This window comes from Amblyraja radiata, chromosome 16, assembly GCF_010909765.2.
Source record: "Amblyraja radiata isolate CabotCenter1 chromosome 16, sAmbRad1.1.pri, whole genome shotgun sequence".
NCBI classification, from domain to species: Eukaryota; Metazoa; Chordata; class Chondrichthyes; order Rajiformes; family Rajidae; genus Amblyraja; species Amblyraja radiata.
The window spans coordinates 11653589-11676801 of record NC_045971.1 but is presented as its reverse complement, the minus strand read 5'-3'; the positions used below and the strand labels follow the sequence as shown (position 1 = coordinate 11676801).

Genomic DNA, 23213 nt, shown 5'->3' with positions numbered 1-23213 from the left:
ATATTTAATTTAAGGGGGCAGTATAATGCCACAACAGTAGAGTTGCTTCCTTACGGCGCCAGAGACCAGAGTTCAAACCTGACTGCGGGTGCTGTCAGTGCGGAGATAACGTGACTGTGTGGGTTTTCTCTGGGTACTCCGGCTTCCTCCCACATTCCAAACAATTTCAGGTTTGTAGATTAATTAGCTTTGGTAAAATTACCGCTAGTGCATCGAATGGGAAACTGGTCTAACATAGAACTAGTGTACGGGTGTTTGATGGTCGGCATGGCGTCAGTGGGCCGAAGGGCCTTTTTCTACACTATCTCAAAACCGAACAAAGGTAGTAAATAGCACTTCAGTCGTGTCCACTGCCTCAAGGCGCCAGAGACCCAGTTCTTTCCTAACCTTGGATACTGTCTGTATGGAGATGGTACTATCTGTGCGTTGTGACAGGTGGGTTTCCTCTCGGTGCTCCAATTTCCTCCTGCATCCAAGATTTGTGCAGGTTTTCAGGTTAAGTGGCTAGTTTAAATTGTTCCATGTTTTAGTGAGCCATAGAATCTGAGGTGAAGGCAGGCGGGGGTGAGGAGTACTTGGTCAGAGTGCGCATAAGAAATTGAATATCGCAAATGGCTTATGAAGCAATTATTTATTCATACTAACCTGGTAAAATGAGTGAAAGCTTCTCTCTGCACCCTGCTGCACGATAACCCTAGACTATTAAACAAGAATCATTACTGATTTAGATAGAGCATCAGTTAAGCAGGATTTCTGTTAGAAATAAATTGCTCTAACTCAATTAAATAATCAATAAATGCAATTAAATTATTCATTTCCACATGAAGCTTCAAATATATATGCAATTTCAATGTTTCACAATTTAATTTAATTTTAATATTTAGCACAAGAAATATCTTTAGTTAAACCACTCCCCAACAAATATTTTATCAAAGTTAAAAACATAACAAAATTCAAATTAGTATTAAAAGAATAGAAACCAGGATTCATTTTGTGGCTTGGGGACTGCTGCATCCATATTTTATGTTCTTTTTGAGTTTTGAAAAATATAGTTTTCAGTATATAACTATCACGTTAAAAATTTACAATGAAAGAAGCTTACACTTTGGCATAAAAACCCATTCACATCTCCGAGGAGACAGTATCGACTATAGCACAGAAGAGAGAGGGGAAAGAGTTGGATTGAACTGCATTTATTTCAAAACTAATGGCCTGTTAGGCAAGGCGGATGAACACAGGGCATGGATAGGTATGTGAACTGGGACATTACAGCCATTACAGATTCCATTACGGTTTCTGTAGACTGTTTAATGTCTGACAGTTTAATGTTCCAGGGTGCAGGTGGTAAAAGAAAGATAAAGGAGGGAGTAAGAGGACGAGGGAGTTGCTTGATTTGATTAAAGAGAACATTACGACATTAGTCCGAGACGGCAATACTGACGGATCATCCAATGAATCTACATGGGTGGATTTGAGAGATAAAAAGGGAATTATCACTTTATTGGGATTTTACTATAGGCCCCCAAATAGTCAACGAGAACTTGAGGAGCAATTATGCCCGGAGATTGCAGGCTGCTGCAGGATTAATATGGTTGTCATAGCAGGGGAATTCCCAATATAGACTGGGGCAGCCAAGTGCCAAGATGAGGTGGAATTTGTCAAGCGTGTCAAAGTTAACTTGGGCAATATGTAGAAGGCCCTACAAGGAATTTGGCAAAGCTTGACCTACTCTTTTGAAAATGTCTCCATCCCTCCCCCATCCTAGATCTCTGACCAGTCTTACTGTCCCCAAGATTACATTTTATCTTTGTATGCTTGGTTGTCACCTTCCCCTAGCTAACAATGATCTATTCTACATTTTCCTTGATCTTCATCACCCTTGACGCCTCGTTTTTATACCTTACCCTTCTATATCCCTGTGTCTCCCTCTCCCTTGACTCTCATTCTGAAGGGTCTTGACCAGAAACGTCACCCATTCCTTCTATCCAGAGATTATGCTTGTCCCGCTGAGTTACCCCAACATTTGTGTCTATCTTCTATGGAAAATGGGCAGAGTAAATGACTGAATTGTCAGTGTACGAGCCTTTTCGGGCCAGCAACCACAGTTCCATTAGCTCTGTGGTATTGGGCAGAAACTTGTGAAAGTTGATTGGAGTAGATTGTTTACTGGCAAATTGAAAATTATAATACTGTAAATCATTCAAAAATCTCAATACATCAACATTTTAATATTTAAACCAGAGGGCAGCTACACAACTTGGTGTCACGGATTGCCCTTAACTAGATGCATCCCAGAGCATCGATATTCACTTTCAGTAGTGCACAATTATCAAATGAACTGAAACATGAATTTGATTTCCCTCTCTAAAGCCACTGAAGTTTTATTTTTGGTAACAACAATTCTTACTTTTTCCAGCAGATAGTTATTGATGTGGCCACCTATAGGGTCACCTTTAAAATCAAAGTTAATATCCATGTACTTTCCAAATCGACTAGAATTATCATTGCGGTTGGTCTTAGCATTTCCAAAGGCTTCCAAAACACAATTTGATTTTAATAGTGTGTTCTTTACCCTGCAACAGGAATAAATACAGGCCATATTAATGCAGAGTTATATAGGCAAATTTATAATTGTATTCATCTCAGAACCACACTAGATAGTCAAATCATTGAACAATGGCAAGTAGTGGATACATTTGCATAACTATTTCAAATTCAGCTTAAGGTTAAAGTAAGAAATTGCATTTAATGCTATTATATAATTGCATGACCAAATTGATCCAGTGATTATCATTTTACAATATAAAACCTTATTCAAAAGAGAGTCAATTATTGTCTGATTGCAGGGGACTACAGAAAAATGCAATGACATGAAGATAGTTTATTTGCAGAGAGCATAAACCAGTTTTGGTTTGTGGGTTCAAAGAGTTGCCAAAGTCAGAGGGTGATGAATCTGTGGAATGCTTTGCCACAGAAGGCTGTGGACGCCGTCAGTGGGTATTTTTATGGCAGAGATGGATAGATTCTTGATTCGTATGGGTGTCAGAAGTTGTGGGGAGAAAGTAGGAGAATGGGATTAGGAGGGAGAGATCGATCAGCCATGAATGAAAGGCAGAGTAGACTTGATGGGGCCAAATGGCCTAATTCTGCTCCTATCACTTATGACCTTCACTAACATGTGCAGATTGTTTTTCATGCTCTTCTGTCTGTACAATATTTGTTTGCACCCAAAAAATGTGCCTGTACAGTAATTGCTACTATATTCTATGAATACGTTGTCAGGAGCATATTTTATATCATTTGTGAGACTTGCAAAACTTGTAATATACCTTGTCCTAAGGTTGGTTGAGAAGGCACATGGAACTGGAGAAGATTGCAAGAAACTCAGTACTTGCTCTCCCATTCTGGTCGATGTAGATGACAATTTGGACAACTAATTATTTTGGGATTGTTCTGTGTGGTGGTGCTACAGGATCCAAATATTCCCAAAGATAATAGCATGGCTCTGGACCGATATCGTTTAATTACCTGGAAGCATGAAGATTGGGTTTTCTTGACAAGATTGTTGCAAAATGAGTTATGGAAGAATAATAAAACTCAACTCGATAATCAACAATTAACAACACATAAAACATCTTCAGAATTCTGTGCATTAAGAATATTTTGCTTGCAGGTTAAATAAAACAATAATTTTATATGTTCTGCAAGGAAAGAATGACTCAAATTCAACATAAATTAACCATTTACTACCTTTCCACTTCCTGTCTTTGGCTGGGATTTGTAATAGCTGCAATGAACTGCATGATATATTTACTAGCTTCAGTTTTACCAGCACCACTTTCCCCTGAAATCAGAAGGAAATTTTTATTCAATAAGTTAGAACGATAACTTTCAAACATTAAGACTTGAATGCATTAAGACTTCCTTGCAATCAATCAGCCACACTGCAAAACAGTATTTACTTCAGCAATACAGTTCTAAACCAAGTTTTATTTTACAGCTCAAAATATTATTTCCTTTTCAAGACAATGCCGAAGGAATTTGAACAATAATATGGTCTCAAAGTGGAGGTCCAATGCTTTTTCCCCATAACGCACAGGTAATTCCGATTTCTTTCATCTTTAGTTAGGCTTCTTTTTTGGCCATTTTAAAACCAATAGCATGGCTGCAGAACTCAGCTCTTCAGTATGGAGTCTGTGTTGGTAATGAATAGGGTTCCTGCTACACTACTTATCTTTTTTGAACACACAATGGCAGAAAACCAAAACAATTGTTTCCTAATTTAGAGAAACCCAGAATTCAGTGGTTAATATTTTGCATGAGAACATTTGGGAATGCACCATGTCATTGGCGAGATGATCTGAATCTGTAACACTGGCATCTTCAAACACACTGACCTGAAAAGTCAACCTGTCAAACTATGGAAATTTCCACTAGATGACAGACATGAATGTAACAGCACTGAAATCACAGTTCCTTCAATTTAAATCAGGCATGGCTCATTGCAATTCTTCTGATTCAGCCAGTATCTCACTGGCTCAAACTACTGTGCGCAAAGTTCAGGATATCATGCACATGAGAATTTTCTTCGCGACCTACCACCAGTTTAAGAGTGGACAGAGTAGAGGTCCCGTTGGTCAGCAGATCAGAGGCTAGCAGTAGAAATTAAAAGTGGTGGTGAGGAAGGGAGAGTGAGCCCAATATCACATGCATTAGAATTTTCTCTGCAATCTCCTGTCAATGCAAAGATGGAGACAGTGAGGACATTGTTGGATGGAAAATGATGGAGAATGAAAAGACGAATTATTAAAGGGTAATGGGGGCAGGTGAGTGGAGTAATTAGGCTTTCAAGCACATGTCAGGGATAAGTGATTGAGACACCATCGGGTGGTGAAAAAATAAATGATCAGGTAGGCAAATATACAATATAAAACATTGATGACATGTTTCTTATTTTATTTATTTTTTTAATATTTTATTTTATTAGAAGTACAATCATATGGCACCAAAGTGCCTAATATATATTTTCATAATACATTTTATGTACAGCTTCTTATTTTTTTTTGTTATATTAAAGAAAGATTAGAATAAGAAAAAGAAATTAGATAGTAAAGGATAGAAAAGCGTGAGATATATAGTGTGTGAAGAAAAAGAAGAAAGACGAATGAGTGAAGAAAGTTGAGAAAAAGAAAATAGAAAAAAGAGAATAAGACATAAAAAAAATAAAATAAAAGGGTAAGGAGATCATTGTTTATAATCTTGACCAACCCTCGTCCAGTCCTGAAACAGTTAGTTTTTACAATTGTGTTGCACCATATGATTCCAAAAAGACGACAAATGGAGACCAACTCGTTATGAATTGGTCTGATTGTGTGTTTTTAATGTTTCCTTGTGTGTTTTGTGTGGGGGGTGGTGTGGGGGGGTAAGGGGGAAACCGTTTCGGCCGCCTCTTCCATGGAGAGGCGACTTTTTCAGGCCGCCTCCCCCGTGGCCTAACAGCATGGATCGGCGCCGACTTTCCCGGAGACGCGCCCGGGGCTTCAGCGGCGGGCACAGCGTGGACTCTCGGCACGGAGCGGGTGAGACCTCGCTGGAGGGGAGCGCTCCGTTACGCTGGCCCGCGGCAGCCGGCAGCCTGAAGCCGCGGTCTGCAGAACTCCAGCTGGTGCGGCGTCTACAGCCCGGGATCTCACGTTGGGGACCCGGGTGGGAGAAGAAGCTTCCACCGCCGGCCCGCGGCCATCTTCTACCGTGGGCGCGGTATGGACTTAACATCACCCCTGGAGGGGAGCTTCGACCGCCGGCCCTGCAGACTGCGGTGCTTCCGGCTGCGGCACGGCAGGTACTTTAAAACTTTGACCGCCGGCCTGCGGCCTACACCAGCCTGAAGCCGCGGTCTCTGGTTGGGAAGAGCCGATCCTGGACTCACCTTGACTTTGACTTTGTCCCTTACCATCTGGACGCCCGCAGCAACGGCTGTGGAGGGTGGAGGTCCCGACCACGGGGGAAAATGGAGGAGGACTGGCCAAGCTCTGTGCCTTCCACCACAGTGATGAATGCTGTGGTGGATGTTTGTGTAAAATTTTAATGTGGTTGTGTTCTTTATTATTGTACCGCTGCTGGCAACCCAAATACCACCGACCTTGGTTGTGTGGCAATAAAATTATTTCTATTCTATTCTATTTATCCATTAGGAGGAATCGCATTTCCTTAAGATGTGCAGTGTCCAACATACTTGCAATCCACATTTTAAGCGTTGGTATTGATGTATTTTTCCAAAATTTAAGTATTAATTTTTTTGCTATTATTAAACCATAGTTAAAAAATAAATTTTGAGATGTGTTCAATTTATTCCCATCTTCCATTACTCCAAATATAATCATTTTAGTATTAGGTTCCATTCTTATCTTGAATAATTTTGTAAATATTTCGAAAATATCACTCCAAAATCTATAAAGTTTTATGCAGGAAACTAAGGAGTGTGTTATAGTTGCGTTTTGGGATAGACATTTATCACAAATGGCATTTATCATAAATTTCTTATTTTAGTAGCAAATAATGGTTTCACTTTCAATTCAGCACTCTCTACCTGATATGACAATGCAGGTGTCTTTTGATCGCCTCTTCATGGCTTTGTATGTGGCATCTGCAATAGCAAATAGGTGAGGTGGCCTCTCATACAACTCGCGCCCTTTATATTGCTCAATGGTGTCCTTCCCATAGATATTCATAGAACGGTAAGGGTTTACAGAAACCACCACTTCACCAATGTATGTATAGATTCTGCCCTTCTCAAACCTGCCATAAAGAATAAAAATAATTGTTATGCAATGACAGTACAGACATTTTATTATACCATGCAACAAACTAAATGGACATCTATCATATGAAATTTGGTGCCAGAAATCAATAATATATATGGAGTCAACCACAACTCTGGTACATTGCTAATGTTAGTACCTTTGACAAAAATTGCATACAATTTACCTTCATCATTTCGTGTAAATACAAGTGTTAATACAAGAGTTTTATTGAACAAACAGTTCAATAAATATTTTATAAGACAAGATTTATTTTCAATATTCCTTGTTACAGAGCCAGAGAGAGCATAGAGCTGATAGTTTGCTCCAGACAGAGCTAGTTTATACTATGCATAGAATCCTATGCAGTAATAAATCTATGATTTTGTAAAACATCACTTTCCAACTGCCTATTAATTCGAGCAAAAAACATCAGTAACAATTTTTTCATATTTGTGTACTCTAGGTGAGTTTTACAAGAGGCATTTATTGCTCTGATATACACAACAAAGCTTGGAGAATATGCCTTCTATTTGATTTGATCTCCATATACAAAGCACTTTTATTTGTTCATTGAAAGTGACACTGTGCAGCTGTCACAGCTCCAACGATGCAGGGTTGATTCTGACCCCTGTTGCTACTTGTGTGGAGTTTCCATCTTCTCCCGGTAACCACAATAGATTTCTCCTTGGTGCTACAATTTTCTCCCACATCCCAAATATATACCTTTGTGATTTGGTGAACAATAATTTTCCCTTTAGTGTAGACAGGTAATGGCGGAGCTAGTTAGTGGCAAGTGCGAGAGAATAGGTTGCAGGAAATAAGTGGGAGAATTGGAGTGATGGGATTGCCTACATGAACTCGATTAGCCAAATGACCGCCTTCTACAACATAAGGAACTACCGTATGTGGATTACATTTATTCAACACAGGGCTGTATTATCTTAAGTTTCCCCATCAACAGCATTTTTGTCTGTTTCAAAGCAACAGAACAATTAGTAGGCTGACTCAGTGCTCATTGTACCCCTCAGTGAAGACATTAATTGTTCAGCTCACATTTATTTTCCACAAATGAATTTCACAGAACTGTTTTAAGTTCAGAAATTGAGCTTCTGCATAACATTGAATATATTACATTGAGTGGCATATTACATTACAGGTAATATTGCCTTTGAAGCCATCATACCTCAGACTTCCTTCAATATTTACATTTCAATACTGTATAAGGGTTTTGACCCGAAATATCACTTATCCATATTCTCCAGCCTGACCTGCCGAGTTACTCCACCACTTTGTATCCTTTCAGGTTTTTCCCAATAAGAGTTCAAAATTATGAAAAGCATTGTTTACCTTAAGCCAGATGAAATACAAAAGCTTTAAAATGGGAAATTTGAAGATAAAACTGTTCTACGGAAACAATTAAATATTAAGTTAACAAAGACATTCAATTCAGCAAATTATGAATTGAGTCATGTTGTTGTCCTACCTTTCTCTCTCCCTTACGCTCAAGCCCAGAGATACAAGATTCAAAACAAATTGGAATTTAGGAAAATTGTATTCAGACTTAAAAAAATCTTTGTTTATAACAAACCAAGTAATCATATGCATTAATATAGTAAATTATTGAGCAGACCTGCAAGAAAACATTGCCATAAACATTCATTATGGGAAACATTACCATGCAAGGAATATATATGAGAAAATGCATAATCCGGAGGTACCACGGCTAACCCTGGGATGCTGGGGCCGGAGCCTCGTGACTCACGGACCAGAACCTCGCGACTTGGAGGCACGGCCTCGCATGTTGGTAGTGAATTCTCGTGGGGTGAGAGTCGCCGGGCCTCTCGGGTTGGAGCCCGGACCATGGAGGCGTCCGTAGAGGACCTGGCAACGTTAATGGAGAGTTCGGTGTGGTGGTCAATGATGGCGCCGACCGTCAGGCGTGGACAGACACGTGGAAGTGAGCATGCCGCTGCCGAGGGAAGGAACAAAGGAGGAACAACGGAGGCCCCGGCATGGGGGGGACTGCCGTAAGGGGGGGGGGGCAGAACAATTGACAATGGGGACCCGGCCTGGGGATATGCCGTAAAGAACAATGGACATTGGAGGACCTGGTGTTTGGGAGGACAGGTGTGAGGGAATTTGAAACAATGGAAATTTATGGGCAACTATTTGCATACCTTGGCAAAGAACTTCACTGTGACTTGTCACAATAAAGTACTCTATTCTAGTCCATCTATGGGGAGGCTAAAAGCTTGTTTCAAAAGGTAAAATGGTGGAGGGACTTAAAGGTAGGAAGGGATGTAAAAGAGTAAATGAAAAATGTTTGATCATAACAGGCATTTTTTTCAAGATGCGAAGGGCGTGTTGAAGATTATTTGAAATAGAGGTATGTTGCAAAGCCTACCTGAAGCGTCGCTGAAAATCTGTCCCAGCCCGTGTGCGCGATTTTGGCGCCGTTTAGAGGGGGGCGGGTTTAAAACGCGATTTTCCCTAGGCTGTTCAAATCGAGGTTTTTCAGCCTAGTTAATTATTAACGAAAAATCGCTGGAGCTATTTTTAGTTTTAAGGGCTTTCTTTACTTGTTATAGTAGGTTAAAAATTAACCTCTAAACCCCCGACCGCCGACAACGGGTCGGATCTCATACAGGGGAAAACGGAAGGTAGGCTGTTTATTTTTACGTTAAAAAGGGCTTCTTAAGATCCCTTTATACAAAGTTTAATGTTGCGAGTAGCTAATTTGGGCCCCATTATAACCCGCAGTATTTTTCTGGGCATTTGAGGGCACAAATCTAACGCAATGTGAACGTTCTAAACCAGCGCATTCACAGGATCCCACCAGAAAGCTGATTTAAATGGACTTTAATTTACAGCAATTGAACACTAAATTCCTTCCATTTGGCCTATAAATTAATGTAAATGAGATTTAAAAATCATGTTTTATTGTGAATTATTTGTGAATATTATTTGGACACTTAGGCTATTTAAAAATGTTAATCATTTATTAAGAAATGGATAGATGTTTAGATCTAGTAATTGAAGTCTGAAATTAGCTACAATTGGGTAACTAACTAATTATATGCTTTAATTTCAGGTCATCCAAGTAAGATTATTTTATATTTGTTTCAGAATGCTTCAATCTATGATAACTGAAAATTTCATTCAGTTCTCTTAATTTTTAAGAAAGTTATGGGCTTTTGACTGTCCACGATCACAGCTTTTTTGTTATGTCCATAGAAAATCAATAGGGAACAAGATGCTAATTTCCGAGTATGAAAATGGCCATAACTTTTTTAATACTTGAGATATGAAAATGAATTAGGTGTCAAATTAAACTTTTTTTTATGCTTTATCTGATGGGATAAATTGCAGACTTGATTTTTAAAATCTCAACATTTTGTAACATTGCTATGACTTGTCACAATAAAATACTCTATTCTATTCCATCTATGGGGAGGCTAAAAGCTTGTTTCAAAAGGTAAAATGGTGGAGAGGGACTTAAAGGTAGGAAGGGATGTAAAAGAGTAAATGAAAAATGTTTGATCATAACAGGCATTTTTTTCAAGATGCGAAGGGCGTGTTGAAGATTATTTGAAATAGATCTCCTGATTAAGCAGCAGAGATAAAATCCAGTGGAAATAACACTTCCGGTAAAATCTTAACTTCACGAAAGCAGATACAAAGGTTTTGTGCATGGGTTAATTTGACCAATATGCTTCTTCTACAATAGGACACATATATGCCAAAGTGCAAAAACAAGCATGTTGGCATAGCCAAGGCTTAAGGACCTTATACAGTGCACAGAGAATTACAACCTGCTTGTCTTAGCACAAAATAATTATCATGGCCACTAAAGCTTTATAAGAAATATTTCATCATACCAAACTTGTAAGTAAATGTAGAATATCCAGGCTACCAATGAAAAAAAACAGTTGAAACTTTTTTCAAGTCTTGCTGAAAGGGCCACATCCTGGACTTTGGCAGTGGCATGGCCATTGGGAGGCCTTCCAGACACCCTGCAGCAGATCACTTTATGACAGCAGATCCCTTTATGACAGGCCCTTTCTCGCTAAAAGGCCTTGTACTTTACACCATAAAACACTGTCCAGGATTGTACTAAAGTTCAAGTTTTGAGCTCTATTAAATTGATTAACTCTAAATGTTGACACTTTCACTTTAACGCAAAGACAGATGGACAACATGGAAAATTTGAAAATAATTGAATACATTCTTATTCTACTGAATAATTTTTATAGCAATCTACACTAAAATAAAATTAGAAACACAAGAGTTTGCCCCATTATTATTATATCAGTGAAATGTACGACAGAAGTGCAAAAAGTAGTTCAGAGCATTCTCTAAAGTCGGCAGCAAAAACAAGAGCCCAATATGCTTTCAAGAGAGAGTTAGATAGAGCACTTAGTCAGGAACGGGGTACTGATTGTGGATGATCAGCCATGATCACATTGAATGGCAGTGCTGGCTCGAAGGGCCAAATGGCCTACTCCTGCACCTAATATGGTTTGTTTATTTATGATAGCAAGAGTCCGACACCCTTCCTTCCTTCACTGTACTCTGTCTTCACCAGCTGCAATGCAATTAAAACACCATCCATCTCCAGATAAGGCTTCCCTTTTAGCCTTCAGTCTGACCGGAAACAACGCCCATTCCTTCTCTCCAGAGATGCTGTCTCACCCGCTGAGTTACTCCAGCATTTTGTCTGTACCTTTCTTTTTAGCCCCCTGACTCGTGCAGTACACCACCAGCTAATATTTTAAAATATATAGTTTATCAAATTGGTAGAAAGGTAGAAGCATGAAGTACAATAAAATCTAAAAAATCCATAGGGCTATTGTTCATATTTTTATCTCTAGCTACTGCATCTTATTTATAGAGATAAAGGGCTTTCATCGAACCCTCATGACCAACAAGAGTTACCCAGCAATACATCAAAATAGCATTTCACTATTAAATGTGTAAGAACACCACTCTGCATTGCAGCCAAGGTAACATTTTAGCTGCTATCGATCTGTGACTGAATTGTCTGGCTCTAATAGGTGGCAATTTTAATGTAGTAATTTTGAAAAAAAAATCAAAGTAAGTTGATTTAAATGAACTACTGATCAACAAGTGTGCTCAAGTACAGTACACAGCTGTCCAATTATTTGTACTCCATAGGAAGTCAACCAGACCAGCTTTTACTAAAATCAGAAGTGCTTGACATTTTCTTTCCCTAAATTTTAATCGGACTAGAAGCAAAACCAAATATCCACCCTAACTTAGCTCCCACTGCTCCACTGCCGCCTCCCATCATCCCATCCCATTTAACTTTATGGTGCTTAATTTTTGTTCAATTTTCAACATATTCATTTAGCCAGAAGTACACAAACTTTATTTCAACCAAGATTTTGTTGCTTATTTCTGAAATTTAACCATGTCTTGCTCAACAATTAACCTCTGCTCGCTAACAGTATTCGTGCTTACTATGTTCTGGTGTGCTGAAGCAAAGCAAGAATTTTCATTGTCCTATCAGAGACATGTGAAAATAAAACTCTCTTGATCTTGATCTCTAACTTTGTCCAGCAATACTAATTTTTAGTGAAAACAGGAACTGCAGATGGTGGAATGCTGTGCAAAATACAAAGTGCACTAGAGTAACTCAGGCGGCATCTCTGGAGGACATGGATAGGTGTATGTTGGGTTAGGACCCTTCCATTGACTGATATTTTTCTTAATTTTGAAATCCATTTTATAAATGCTGGCAAATTGCACCAGCGTTGATGGGCATCTTGGTCAGCACTGGCGAGTGGCCTAATTGGGATGACGGACTTGTTTCTCTACTCTGTCATTCTACAACTATGACTCCATAACTCTTTCTTATCCCAAATAAGTCTGGCAGTTTCTTCCAGCATAACAGCTTGTGAGATCTCCAGACTCCACCATCACCAGACTCTTGGTGAATCTCTATCTTCATCGCTTCATCTACGGTGACCAAACTTTCAGGCACCTGGGCAATTCCCAAGCAAAACCACTCCCGTTCTTTCTCATTTACTAGGATACTTTTTAGTATCTGCTAGTTTGATATAATATTTGGTCACCTATTGTCTCAGGTGGTTCTGTGCCACAGAAACTATTCTGATTTTTCAATCCCAAACAGGACTGCATAATTGTCAAAATTGTTATTTCTTCAAATAAAGTATCACCAGCATTGTCATTTGCTCTTCAAATTGCTGTAAAAGAGTAATTATCACTGAGATGCAGCATTTGTGTGGTCCACCTCAGTATTATTCTCAACTATAGACTTCATTCAATGACAATTATTCATTTGATTTAATGTGTATGCTATTACAGCCAACATCACACATAGCAATGAATAAGATGCATGCATTTACATCAAGTATCTCCTATTTAGTCAGTGAGAACATTTCAGCAGTCTACTGCAACACATTTTTAGGACTGAAAGGCCTTTAATGGGCAAGGTCTTCAAAGTAATGAGTTTTCAAAATGTGTATCTTGATTATAGAAGTTAGCTGTTGGTATAGGGTGCAGCTTTAGACTTTGTTCCAGGATGAAAACAGGTGCAGTTTTTCTGTTTATTGTTCTATTTAAGTGATCAAAGTCTTATTATTATTATTACTCCAGTATGGGGTTGTGGAAATATTGCATTGCAAGCGGTTACATTTCATTTGATAGAACATTAATCCAAGGCTCCACTTTTTAAAAGGTAGATATAACTGGTATTTTATATAAGTTTAGCAGAAGGCATCTATTTAAGATTTTGCCCAGAATGAACCCTCAATTAGATAATTGATTCTCTGAATATTTGATGCTACACTTTTTGAACTACAAGTGATGTTATATATTTCTTGTATTGTGACTTCAGACAATCTAAGGTAATGAATGAATAACTACATAAATGAAAATTATTTCCATGAAAGGTGGAAAATCATGTTTACTACTTAACTCATGACCACCTATCTATAAAGTGAACATACGAATTTCAATCCAAAACTAAGGCAAACGTCCACATTTTCTATAAGAAAAACAATATATACCAAACAGAAAACTAATATAAAGCAAGCTCCCCATCAACTCAGGGCTGGTCTTACTCTTGATAACTAATAACAATTGCTCTACAAAGCCTTGAGTGCACTGGGCATCAACGGAAGGGAGAGGAGAAGAGCCATCAAGAACACCACAGAGGCAGTTGAGAAAGCCTCGAGATGGCTCTGGATCAGGAGAGGAGGTCCATGGGGAGGGGCGAATGCCACCTGAACACAAGTCGTGGTCTGATCAACCACAGCTGGGTCGCCTGGGTGAGGGTGTCCAATGTTGAAAGACCCGAAACACCCAATGATCCCAGGATACAACACTGATGATGTGTTCAGGAACAACAATAGATGTATTTTTATCAATCGCAGGCTCAGGTCAGAATTCTTAGTTTATTTTCTCTTTGTAATGTATGAGGTTCTGTGACACTTTGTATGTACAGTTATGCAGTGTTACAACTGTTCCATGAGTAAAGGGTTATACTGAAGAGAGCTGTCGTAAACTCTTCAAATCTTGAATTTAACAACTTCTAATTTTTTCCAGATGTTGTGTCCAAATTTTGCAAATATAACAGCAACTCCATATAATCTCAGTGAAAAAAACAAAATTACATATATTACTGTAGGTGTCCATCACCTAACAAGAAAATCTGAGATATCAATCTCCAGGAACTGGGCACAGACTAGAGAATGACTATTGTAGTACTTGAAGAATGACTGCATCACCGGAGTTACCACCCTTTTGTTTAAATAATTGAATGAATTGCTCATTGTATATAAGTAGCAGTTTACATGCCCTTTTATAGCAAATGAAATATCATTGCAGTTTAGTCACAGTTCTTAGGAAATGTAGTACCAAAAATGCAAGATCTTCAACAAGGTCCCAAAGTAAATTGTGCAAAGAAGAACAAATAATCTTAGACTATTTGCGACATTGATGAGGAGATGATCCAGAATTGAGTAAATTATTTCGGATGACACTAATATGTAGGCCTAAGAGGTCACCATACTAGTTTAAATATTACATCTATCTGCCTTCAGTTGATTTTTTTTGATACCTCATTTTCAATAAACATTTGTGGTTTCGTCTCGGCATTCAGTTGGATTATTTTATGGTAGTAATATTCATCTGTACTTTGTAGATAAACTGCAATATTTAGATTAGAAATTCAAGCTAAGTGGTTGCATAATGTTTTAAGAGAAGAAAGATAACATTTTATATTCATTAATATTCCACCATTTCATTTGTTCAGATAAAGGTTAAAGCACTTACATCAATTTTTGACCAAGTTCAGAAGGCTGGAGAGTAAATGCAAGAAAATAAATTTGATCTTGCGTGTGTCTGTGTGTGTATATATTTGTGTCATTCACAATATTAATGTAACTAGTAACTTGTCATTAAACGTTCATCTTATCGATATTTAAGGAAAGGAGACCCGTTTCCCCCACTCATTGGTATGGCCAATGTACGACTCCAGACACAATGAAACTAACTCTCAAATGCCTTGGTTCAGGGACATTAAGTGAAGGACAATAAATGCTGTCATTGACTGAAACACTCACATCCTCCCAATAATTTGGTGTCATTTTGATCAAGCTGCAAGCAACTTTTTATTGTGCATTACCTCAATGTTTGTGGATGGATTGCTATAGTACAAACAATGAATCGTTCCATTTTTAATTTTATTAGAATTAATTTTTATTAGAATTGATTTTATTAGGGACAGTGCATATTAATAAACATTTGCATGTAATATGCAAGATTGTAGCCAGTAGCTAATTTCCATCTTTAGTCCCACACAAGGTAAACACAACCCAAACAAGGTAAAAACAAAAGACAAAAACAAAAACAAAACAAACAATATGGTTTAGCCTGCAGTCATAACATAGAATAAATAACAAACACTCAACACAGTTTAGAGTCCCAAAGTCATTGTCTCTTCCCTCCTTGCTTTCCCTCTGCGCTGAGGCAATCCAAGCCTCCGATGTTATGACCCCGCCGGGTGACGGTAGGTAAGTCCCGCAGGCTGAATCCAAGCTCCGCAAACGGGCCGGTTCAAACTCCGCGGCCCGGGGCGGTCGAAGCTGCCGTCCTCCAGTCCAGCGGACGCAGCTGTAGTTGCGGGAGCTCCGGAAAACAGAACTCGAGCTCCCGATGATGTCGTCCACTGGCCCACTGGCCCGCGGCCGAGCCTCCGAGGCTCCAAAGTCGGGTCGGAAGTTGTGCCGCACCGCACCGCAACCTGAAGTCGGCCAGGCTCGCGTTGGTAAGTCCTGGCTCTGCTCCACAGCCTCCACAGCCTCGAGGTCGGTCGCAGTTGGAGGCCGCCAGCTCTGCGATAGGCCTCAGCGCAGACGGACACGGAGACGGGGATACGGCAGGAAAAGTCGCATCCCCCCAAAGGAAGAGCCAAAAAACACACCACACCCACCCCCCCACCCACACACACACACACAGCCAAACAAACCGAAACAAACCGCAAAAACAGGACAAAAGAAAACAACGAAAAGCTGTAGATTAAAATAACTAGGAATAGGTGATGTTTCAGGTTGGAACCCTTCTTCAGATTGAAAGTAGAAGTTGGGGGAGGGAAATAATAAACGAGGCAAGAATTGGCCAAAGCGAATCAGGACAGGTAACGAATGGTCCAAGGAAAAGTGCAGCCCACAATGGCCCATTATGGGAAAGGTGTGATAAGAAGAGGGATGCAAGGATGCAAACAGTGGAAACGTCGAACGACTAGGTTGGGGGAAGATAATGCAGGAGTTACTTGAAATTAGAGAAATCATCGTTAATGCCACTGGGTTGCAAGCTACCCAAGCGAAATATTTAATGTTTGTGATACCAATAACCATAACATTGACATCGTCCACGCCATTTAATAGACTTGCCAACTCTGGAGATTTTTGTTTGACCAATCCCAAACTCTAATTGGTTAATGTTACATTAGCCGAGGTTGATGTGATCATGATAATGAGGCCCAAGGTGGAGTCAAAGACAGAGCCTCGTGGTCAAGATGGGTCAGGGACAAGGTCAGGCCGAGGTGGACGGGCCACACTGCCGAGAATTAAGGGGGACCGTTGGGGGGGGGGGGGGGGGGGGGGGGGGGAACGAAGAAGAGGAGTACTTTTTGTAACTGTGTTGGTACCTTTGTGGTGACTCTTTAGTGTGCTTTGACTGAAAAACAAAGAATTTCATCGCATCCCAGCTAGGTACATGACAATAAAGTATCATCAGCACCACATCAATTGCAGATTTACATGCAGTTCTTCAATTAATTCAAATACAAGCACATTCATTGTTATCTTATTGGATTATTTGTGTCTGACCAATAATCTTCCTTCCCCATTTCCAATATGTTATGACCAGCAAGAAAAGAATCTTACTAAAGGAGTACAATCGTGAGGATTGGTCACAGCAGCGTTTCTAGACATTTATCTTTCACTACCATAATTTCCAAAACAATCATAGTGGAACTGAACCCGAAAGATGCTTGAGAATATTTACAGGATACAAGACACAGAAAAATAGATATTGCCTGCACATCCTTGTACACAACAAATAAACAAAGACCATTAAGACCCCAATGCACTACATCTGCTGACAAAACCATTTTGACATCACTTGAAAAATCCTTGCGATGCCACGAGGCACGGATTTATCTACAAACTAGCACTAGCTAGGTCTCTACAGAGTGTTAATCCTAGCCCGAAAATATCCTTAGCGGGTTGTAAACAGTTAGAAGACAACGAGATGCTGAATGTACATTGTATTTCCTTTCCATCCTTTCCATTTTATTTTACTGTTGTTTTAGTGTCATGATGGCACATTTGAAAGATTTCTTCTCCAATTTACTAACTGATTTCTGTTCACATCATTTCACTTGTCAGTCAACTTGTTGAATATTTTGCTTCAATTTAATAGTTAGAATTCTTAAGGTTGACAGAATGACGGTGTCTCTGCTGCTGTTTGCAAGATAAACCAAAACGAATTAATCAGTTCTGCTCTCAATACATTCTTTTATCTCTATTCTTGAATGCTTACTTAAGAATGTGTACTAAGTGACCTTGAGGTACAAGTGCAAAGTGGAAACACAAATAGACATTTGTCTAGTGAAAAAGACATTTAGTATAGAACATTTAGTTTAGTTTAGAGATACAGAATGGAAACAAGCCATTTGGCCCACTGAGTCCATGCTGACCATCCGCTCACAGTAGTTCAATGTTATCCGACTTTGGAAATGGAACAAAGAACAATGCAGCAGAGAAACAGGTCTTTTGGACCATGAGTGTCAAACATATCAAATTAAATTAATCTCTTCTGTCTGCACGTAATCCATCCCCCCACATTTTTACATGATGTGTATAAAATCATGAGAGAAATAGATTGGGTAAATGCACACAGTCTCTTGCCCAGAGTAGGGGAATCGAGGACCAGAGGACAGGTTCAAGGTGAAGGGGAAAAGATTTAATAGGAATCTGAGGGGTAACTTTTTCACACAAAGGGTGGTGGGTGTATGGAACAAGCTGCCAGAGGAGGTAGTTGAGGCTGGGACTATCCCAACGTTTAAGAAACAGTTAAACAGGTACATGGATAGGACATGTTCTTCAGTCTGAAGAAGAGTCTCAACCCGAAACATCACCTATTTCTTCTCTCCATAGATGCTGCCTCACCCGCTGAGCTTCTCCAGCATTTTTTGTCTACCATGGATAGGACAGGTTTGGAGGGATATTGACCAAGCACAGGCCTGTTTCCACACTGTATGACTCTGTGACTATGACTATGACTATATGACTACACCCCTCCATTAGCTACATATTTATATGCTTATCTAAACATTTCTTAAATTCCATTATTGTGCCTCATTCAACCACCATCCTTGTGAACATTCCAGGGTACATAAAACATAAAAAAATTATCCTGCACATCTCGTTTTAATTTTCTTCCTCTCATTTTAAACAATGCCTTTTAGTATTTGACATTTCTGCCCTGGGGTAAAATTTAACAACTTTTTACCTATTTATGTGCATCATAATTTCATAAAATCCATCAAGTTTTGCCTCAGTATTCGACACTCCATAGAAAACAACCCTAGTTTGTCCAATCTATCTTTAAAGCTCATACATTCTAATCAATATAGGTCAATACATTCTAATCAATACAGCATCCTGGTAAATCTCTTCTGCACCCTCTCCATAGCCTCCACATCCTTCTTGAAATGGATGACTATATATCTTCACCTACTGACCAACAGTAGTTTAAAGGAAACATATTAAATCGTTTTGGCAAATGTGAATTTTTAACAATTTGTTCAACAAAGATTTGTACCTTTGCCTTCTGCAGTTTGAGTCCCAAATGTTTGCATTCTGTCCCCAAATCTTTCTGCCTCTGCACCACAGTTGATTCTAAAAATTTGACTTTTGACCACCTGCCCAAATATCTTATATTGCATGTTACATTTTGTCTGGTGGCACTCTACAAGGCACCTTACATCAATTTGTATTATAAAAAAAATGTGCACATTGCTGCTTTCCTTGCAATGTGTTATTTTGAAACAGAATCAGGTTTAAGATATTTGTAAATGTTATATAGTCAGCTGTCTAAGACTATTGTCCTCCATTATCACTGGGTGCAAATCCTTAAAACAATTCTATGGAAATAGTTTTAGCAGGAAGCCTGCAAACAGTTCAAGATAGCAGCACATCATCACCTTCTCAAGACCAATTAGGGATGAACAAAAAATGCTCGCCCCACCAGCAGCATGCAGATCTCAACAATAACTATCAGAAATCCATTCTTGTACATGCTCTCACAGGATATCTGAAAAATATAAGAGTGCTTCTTTACAAAAGTCACATACAGTGGATGAATTCTCCACACCCAAAATGCAATCAGCAACAAGCACTATCACTTTTCATTCTGCCACCTTGAAAACAGTGTTTAATTTTAGTTGTATTGTTACATGTAAGTTTCACGCTACACTGAAAACCAAGATCTTTTTGTTCATAGTTGCAAGTATCCTGTGTAAAATGGTATTCAGTTGGGAAAGAAACAAAGTTACATAGGTTTTTTTGGTCACAAAAGGACCATCCTCCAGAGAAATTGAGAAATCTGTGGCACTGAGGCTATTTTCACTACCAAAGCATGAATAACTGTTGGAACAAAAATTCTTGTACTGGAAGGCAAGCTATTTTTAAAATACTCAGGAAACATTCTGTTTAACAGCTGCTCTCATATTACACACTATTTTCTTTACTGCTGCATCAGTGCCCTGCCTATTGCTACCACACCATCACAGCATTATCTGGCTTTAATTACCTCACAGATGTCAGGCCAGGCAGACTACATTTTTTTTTGTTTAAACGGGGCCATCCTGTCTGCATATATTTACCAAATTGACTTTCAATATTACAAGGTATACATGATTGCAAGACAAATGAAAAAACAAGATGTCTGGTCTCTTTTTCTGCAAAAGAAAAATGCAAGATAACCTGATAGGTAAAGTTTCAATAATTTTGTGCCAACATTATCATGATACATTAACAGTTAAATTCACAAAGGCCACGCAATAATACAAATCCGTTTGGTATTGCCTTGCAGCCAGTGTTATTGTAATGGTAGACAAAAAATGCTGGAGAAATTCAGCGGGTGAGGCAGCATCTATGGAGAGAAGGAATTGGCGACGTTTCGGGTCGAGACCCTTCTTCAGACTGATGTCCTGGGGGACGGGAAAAAGAAAGGAAGTAGGCGGGGACAGTAGGACTTGTGGGAGAACTGGGAAGGGGGAGGGGAAGGAGGGAGACAGCAAGGGCTATCTAAAATTAGAGAAGTCAATGTTCATACTGCTGGGGTGGAAACTACCCAAGCGAAATATGAGGTGCTGTTCCTTCAATTTGCACTGGGCCTCACTCTGGCAATGGAGGAGGCCCAAGACAGAAAGGTCAGATTGGGAATGGGAGGGGGAGTTGAAGTGCTGAGCAACCAGGCGAACAGGTTGGTTAAGGCGGACTGAGCGGAGGTGTTCAGCGAAGCAATCGCCGAGCCTGCGCTTGGTCTCGCCGATGTAGAGAAGTTGACACCTGGAACAGCGGATGCAGTAGATGAGGGTGGAGGAGGAGCAGGTGAACCTCTGCCTCACCTGGAAAGACTGATTGGGTCCTTTAATGGATTCGAGGGGGGAGGTAAATGGACAAGTGTTGCACAGGGGAAAGTACCCAGTGAAGGGATGGTTTGGGTGGGAAGGGACAAATTGACCATGGAGTTACGGAGGGAACGGTCTCTGCAGAAAGCAGAAAGGAGTGGAGATGGGAAGATGTGACCAGTAGTGGGATCCCGTTGGAGGTGGTGAAAATTTCGGAGGATTACATGCTGTACTCGACGGCTGATGGGGTGGAAAGTGAGAACAAGGGGGACTGCGTCCTTGTTACGAATATGGGGGGGGGGGGGGGGGGGAGTAAGAGCGGAGCTGTGGGATATAGAGGAGACCCTGGTGAGAGCCTCATCTATAATGGAATAGACAAACCCCCGTTCCCTAAAGAATGCCCGAGTATGGAACACCTCATCCTGTGCACAGATGTGGCGTAGACGGAGGAATTGGGAGGAGGGGATAGAGTCTTTACAGGAAGCAGGGTGGGAAGAAGTGTAGTCAGGATAAGTATGGGAGTCAGAGGGTTTGTAGTAGATGTCGGTCAGTAGTCTGTTGCCTGCGATGGAGATGGTGAGATCTGGAAACGGAAGGGAGATGTCGGAAAAGATCTAGGTGAATTTGAGTGCCGGTTGGAAATTAGTGGTGAAGTGGATGAAGTCAGTGAGTTCTGCATGGGTGTAGGAGGTAGCACCAATGCAGTTGTCAATGTAGCGGAGGTAGAGTTCGGGGATAGGGCTAGTGCATGACTGGAACAGGGATTGTTCGACGTACCCTACAAAGAGGCCGGCATAGCTAGCTAGGGCCCATGCGCATGCCCATAGCTGCACCTTGCACTTTGAGGAAATGGGAGGAGTCAAAGGAGAAGTTGTTGAGGGTAAGGACCAGCTCTGCTAGGCAGAGGAGAGTATTGGTAGACGGAAATTGTCTGGTTCTGCCTGATTCTGTAATACTATTTGGTCTAACCATTATTCTTCTCATAAGAAAAACATGTGATTTTTCCACTGTTTTATACTTCAAAGAACATGACTATAGATGATATGTACACTAGAGGTAGTTCATTATAACACTATAGTTGCATTCCTAAAAAAACTAATGTCATAGAAAATCTTGTTTTAAATACAATTGTGTCAATGGGGGAAAGAGGGTGAGGAATTAGAGCATTTTAGACTTGCAATAACCAAGATATTTTTCCTGCCAGATTTCCAAAAACAGAAGGTCTTTAAAATAGCAATACGTCTATTTTCATTGCTGCAAGCTAAAAATACCACAGACTGTATGTTACATTGTTTAGAAAACATAACAGTACAGCACTGGAACAGGCACTTTGGCCCATAATATCTGTGCCGAATATGATGCCAAGACCAACTCTTAATTGCCTGCACATAATCCTCTATGCCCTGCATATCCATGTACCTATCCAAAAGTGTTCTAAATGCCACTATCGTATCGGTCTCCCCCATCACCCCTGGCAGCGCATTCCAGGTACTCACCCTCTTCTGTGTAAAAAAACCTGCAACACACATATTCAACTTTGCTACCCTTACCTTAAAGCTATGCCCTCTAGTATTTGATATTTCTATCCTGGGAAAAAGGTTCGGATTATCTATCCTATCTATGCCTGTCATAAATGTCTATGTCTATCAGGACTCTCTTCAACCTATTGAGAATCATGGGGCTGTCCCACTGTACGAGCTAATTCAAGAGTTCTCCCGAATTTCCCCCGATTCGAACTCGGAGAATTATGGTAATAGCCGCTCGTAGGTACTCGGGGCTCTCGTGGACATTTTTCAACATGTTGAAAAATCTTCCCGAGCTTACCGCGTTTCCCGAGTACCTGCCGTTAGCATTACGAGGCCGCTAAGAGACAGCCAGAGCTCCGACGTATCCGCTACGTACATTCTACGTGCTTACCATGAGTTTGATTTTTTTTTAAACTCGGAAGAGCTCTTGAATTAGCTCGTACAGTGGGACAGCCCCTTCATTGTTCAAGTATCAATAGAAATGACAGCCACCTGCAGTGTAACTGACACACTGATTTCTTAAGAGACAATGGTGTATGATTACTGCAGGGAGATACTTGGCAACAGAGTTCCAAATACTCTTTCAATCAAAGCCATCTTTTATTTGTCAATTTCCAAAGTTTAGGTTCATGATCAAAAATCGCATGGTAACCAATTTGACCCACGTAATGCAAATTATGTTCTCAATTCACTTAT

General features: G+C 39.9%; 1 protein-coding gene across 1 annotated transcript in view; it reads right to left on the bottom strand.

Annotated features, from left to right (window-relative positions):
• Positions 1 to 23213, bottom strand: part of myo1d (myosin ID) — a 285608-nt gene that overhangs the window by 231721 nt on the left and 30674 nt on the right. The window contains exons 2-5 of the mRNA XM_033035091.1: positions 6590 to 6798; positions 3751 to 3844; positions 2408 to 2573; positions 646 to 699 (exon numbers count right to left, since the gene is read on the bottom strand). Of these exons, the coding sequence (XP_032890982.1) occupies positions 646 to 699; positions 2408 to 2573; positions 3751 to 3844; positions 6590 to 6798 (523 nt within the window). The remainder of the gene's footprint in view (positions 1 to 645; positions 700 to 2407; positions 2574 to 3750; positions 3845 to 6589; positions 6799 to 23213) is intronic.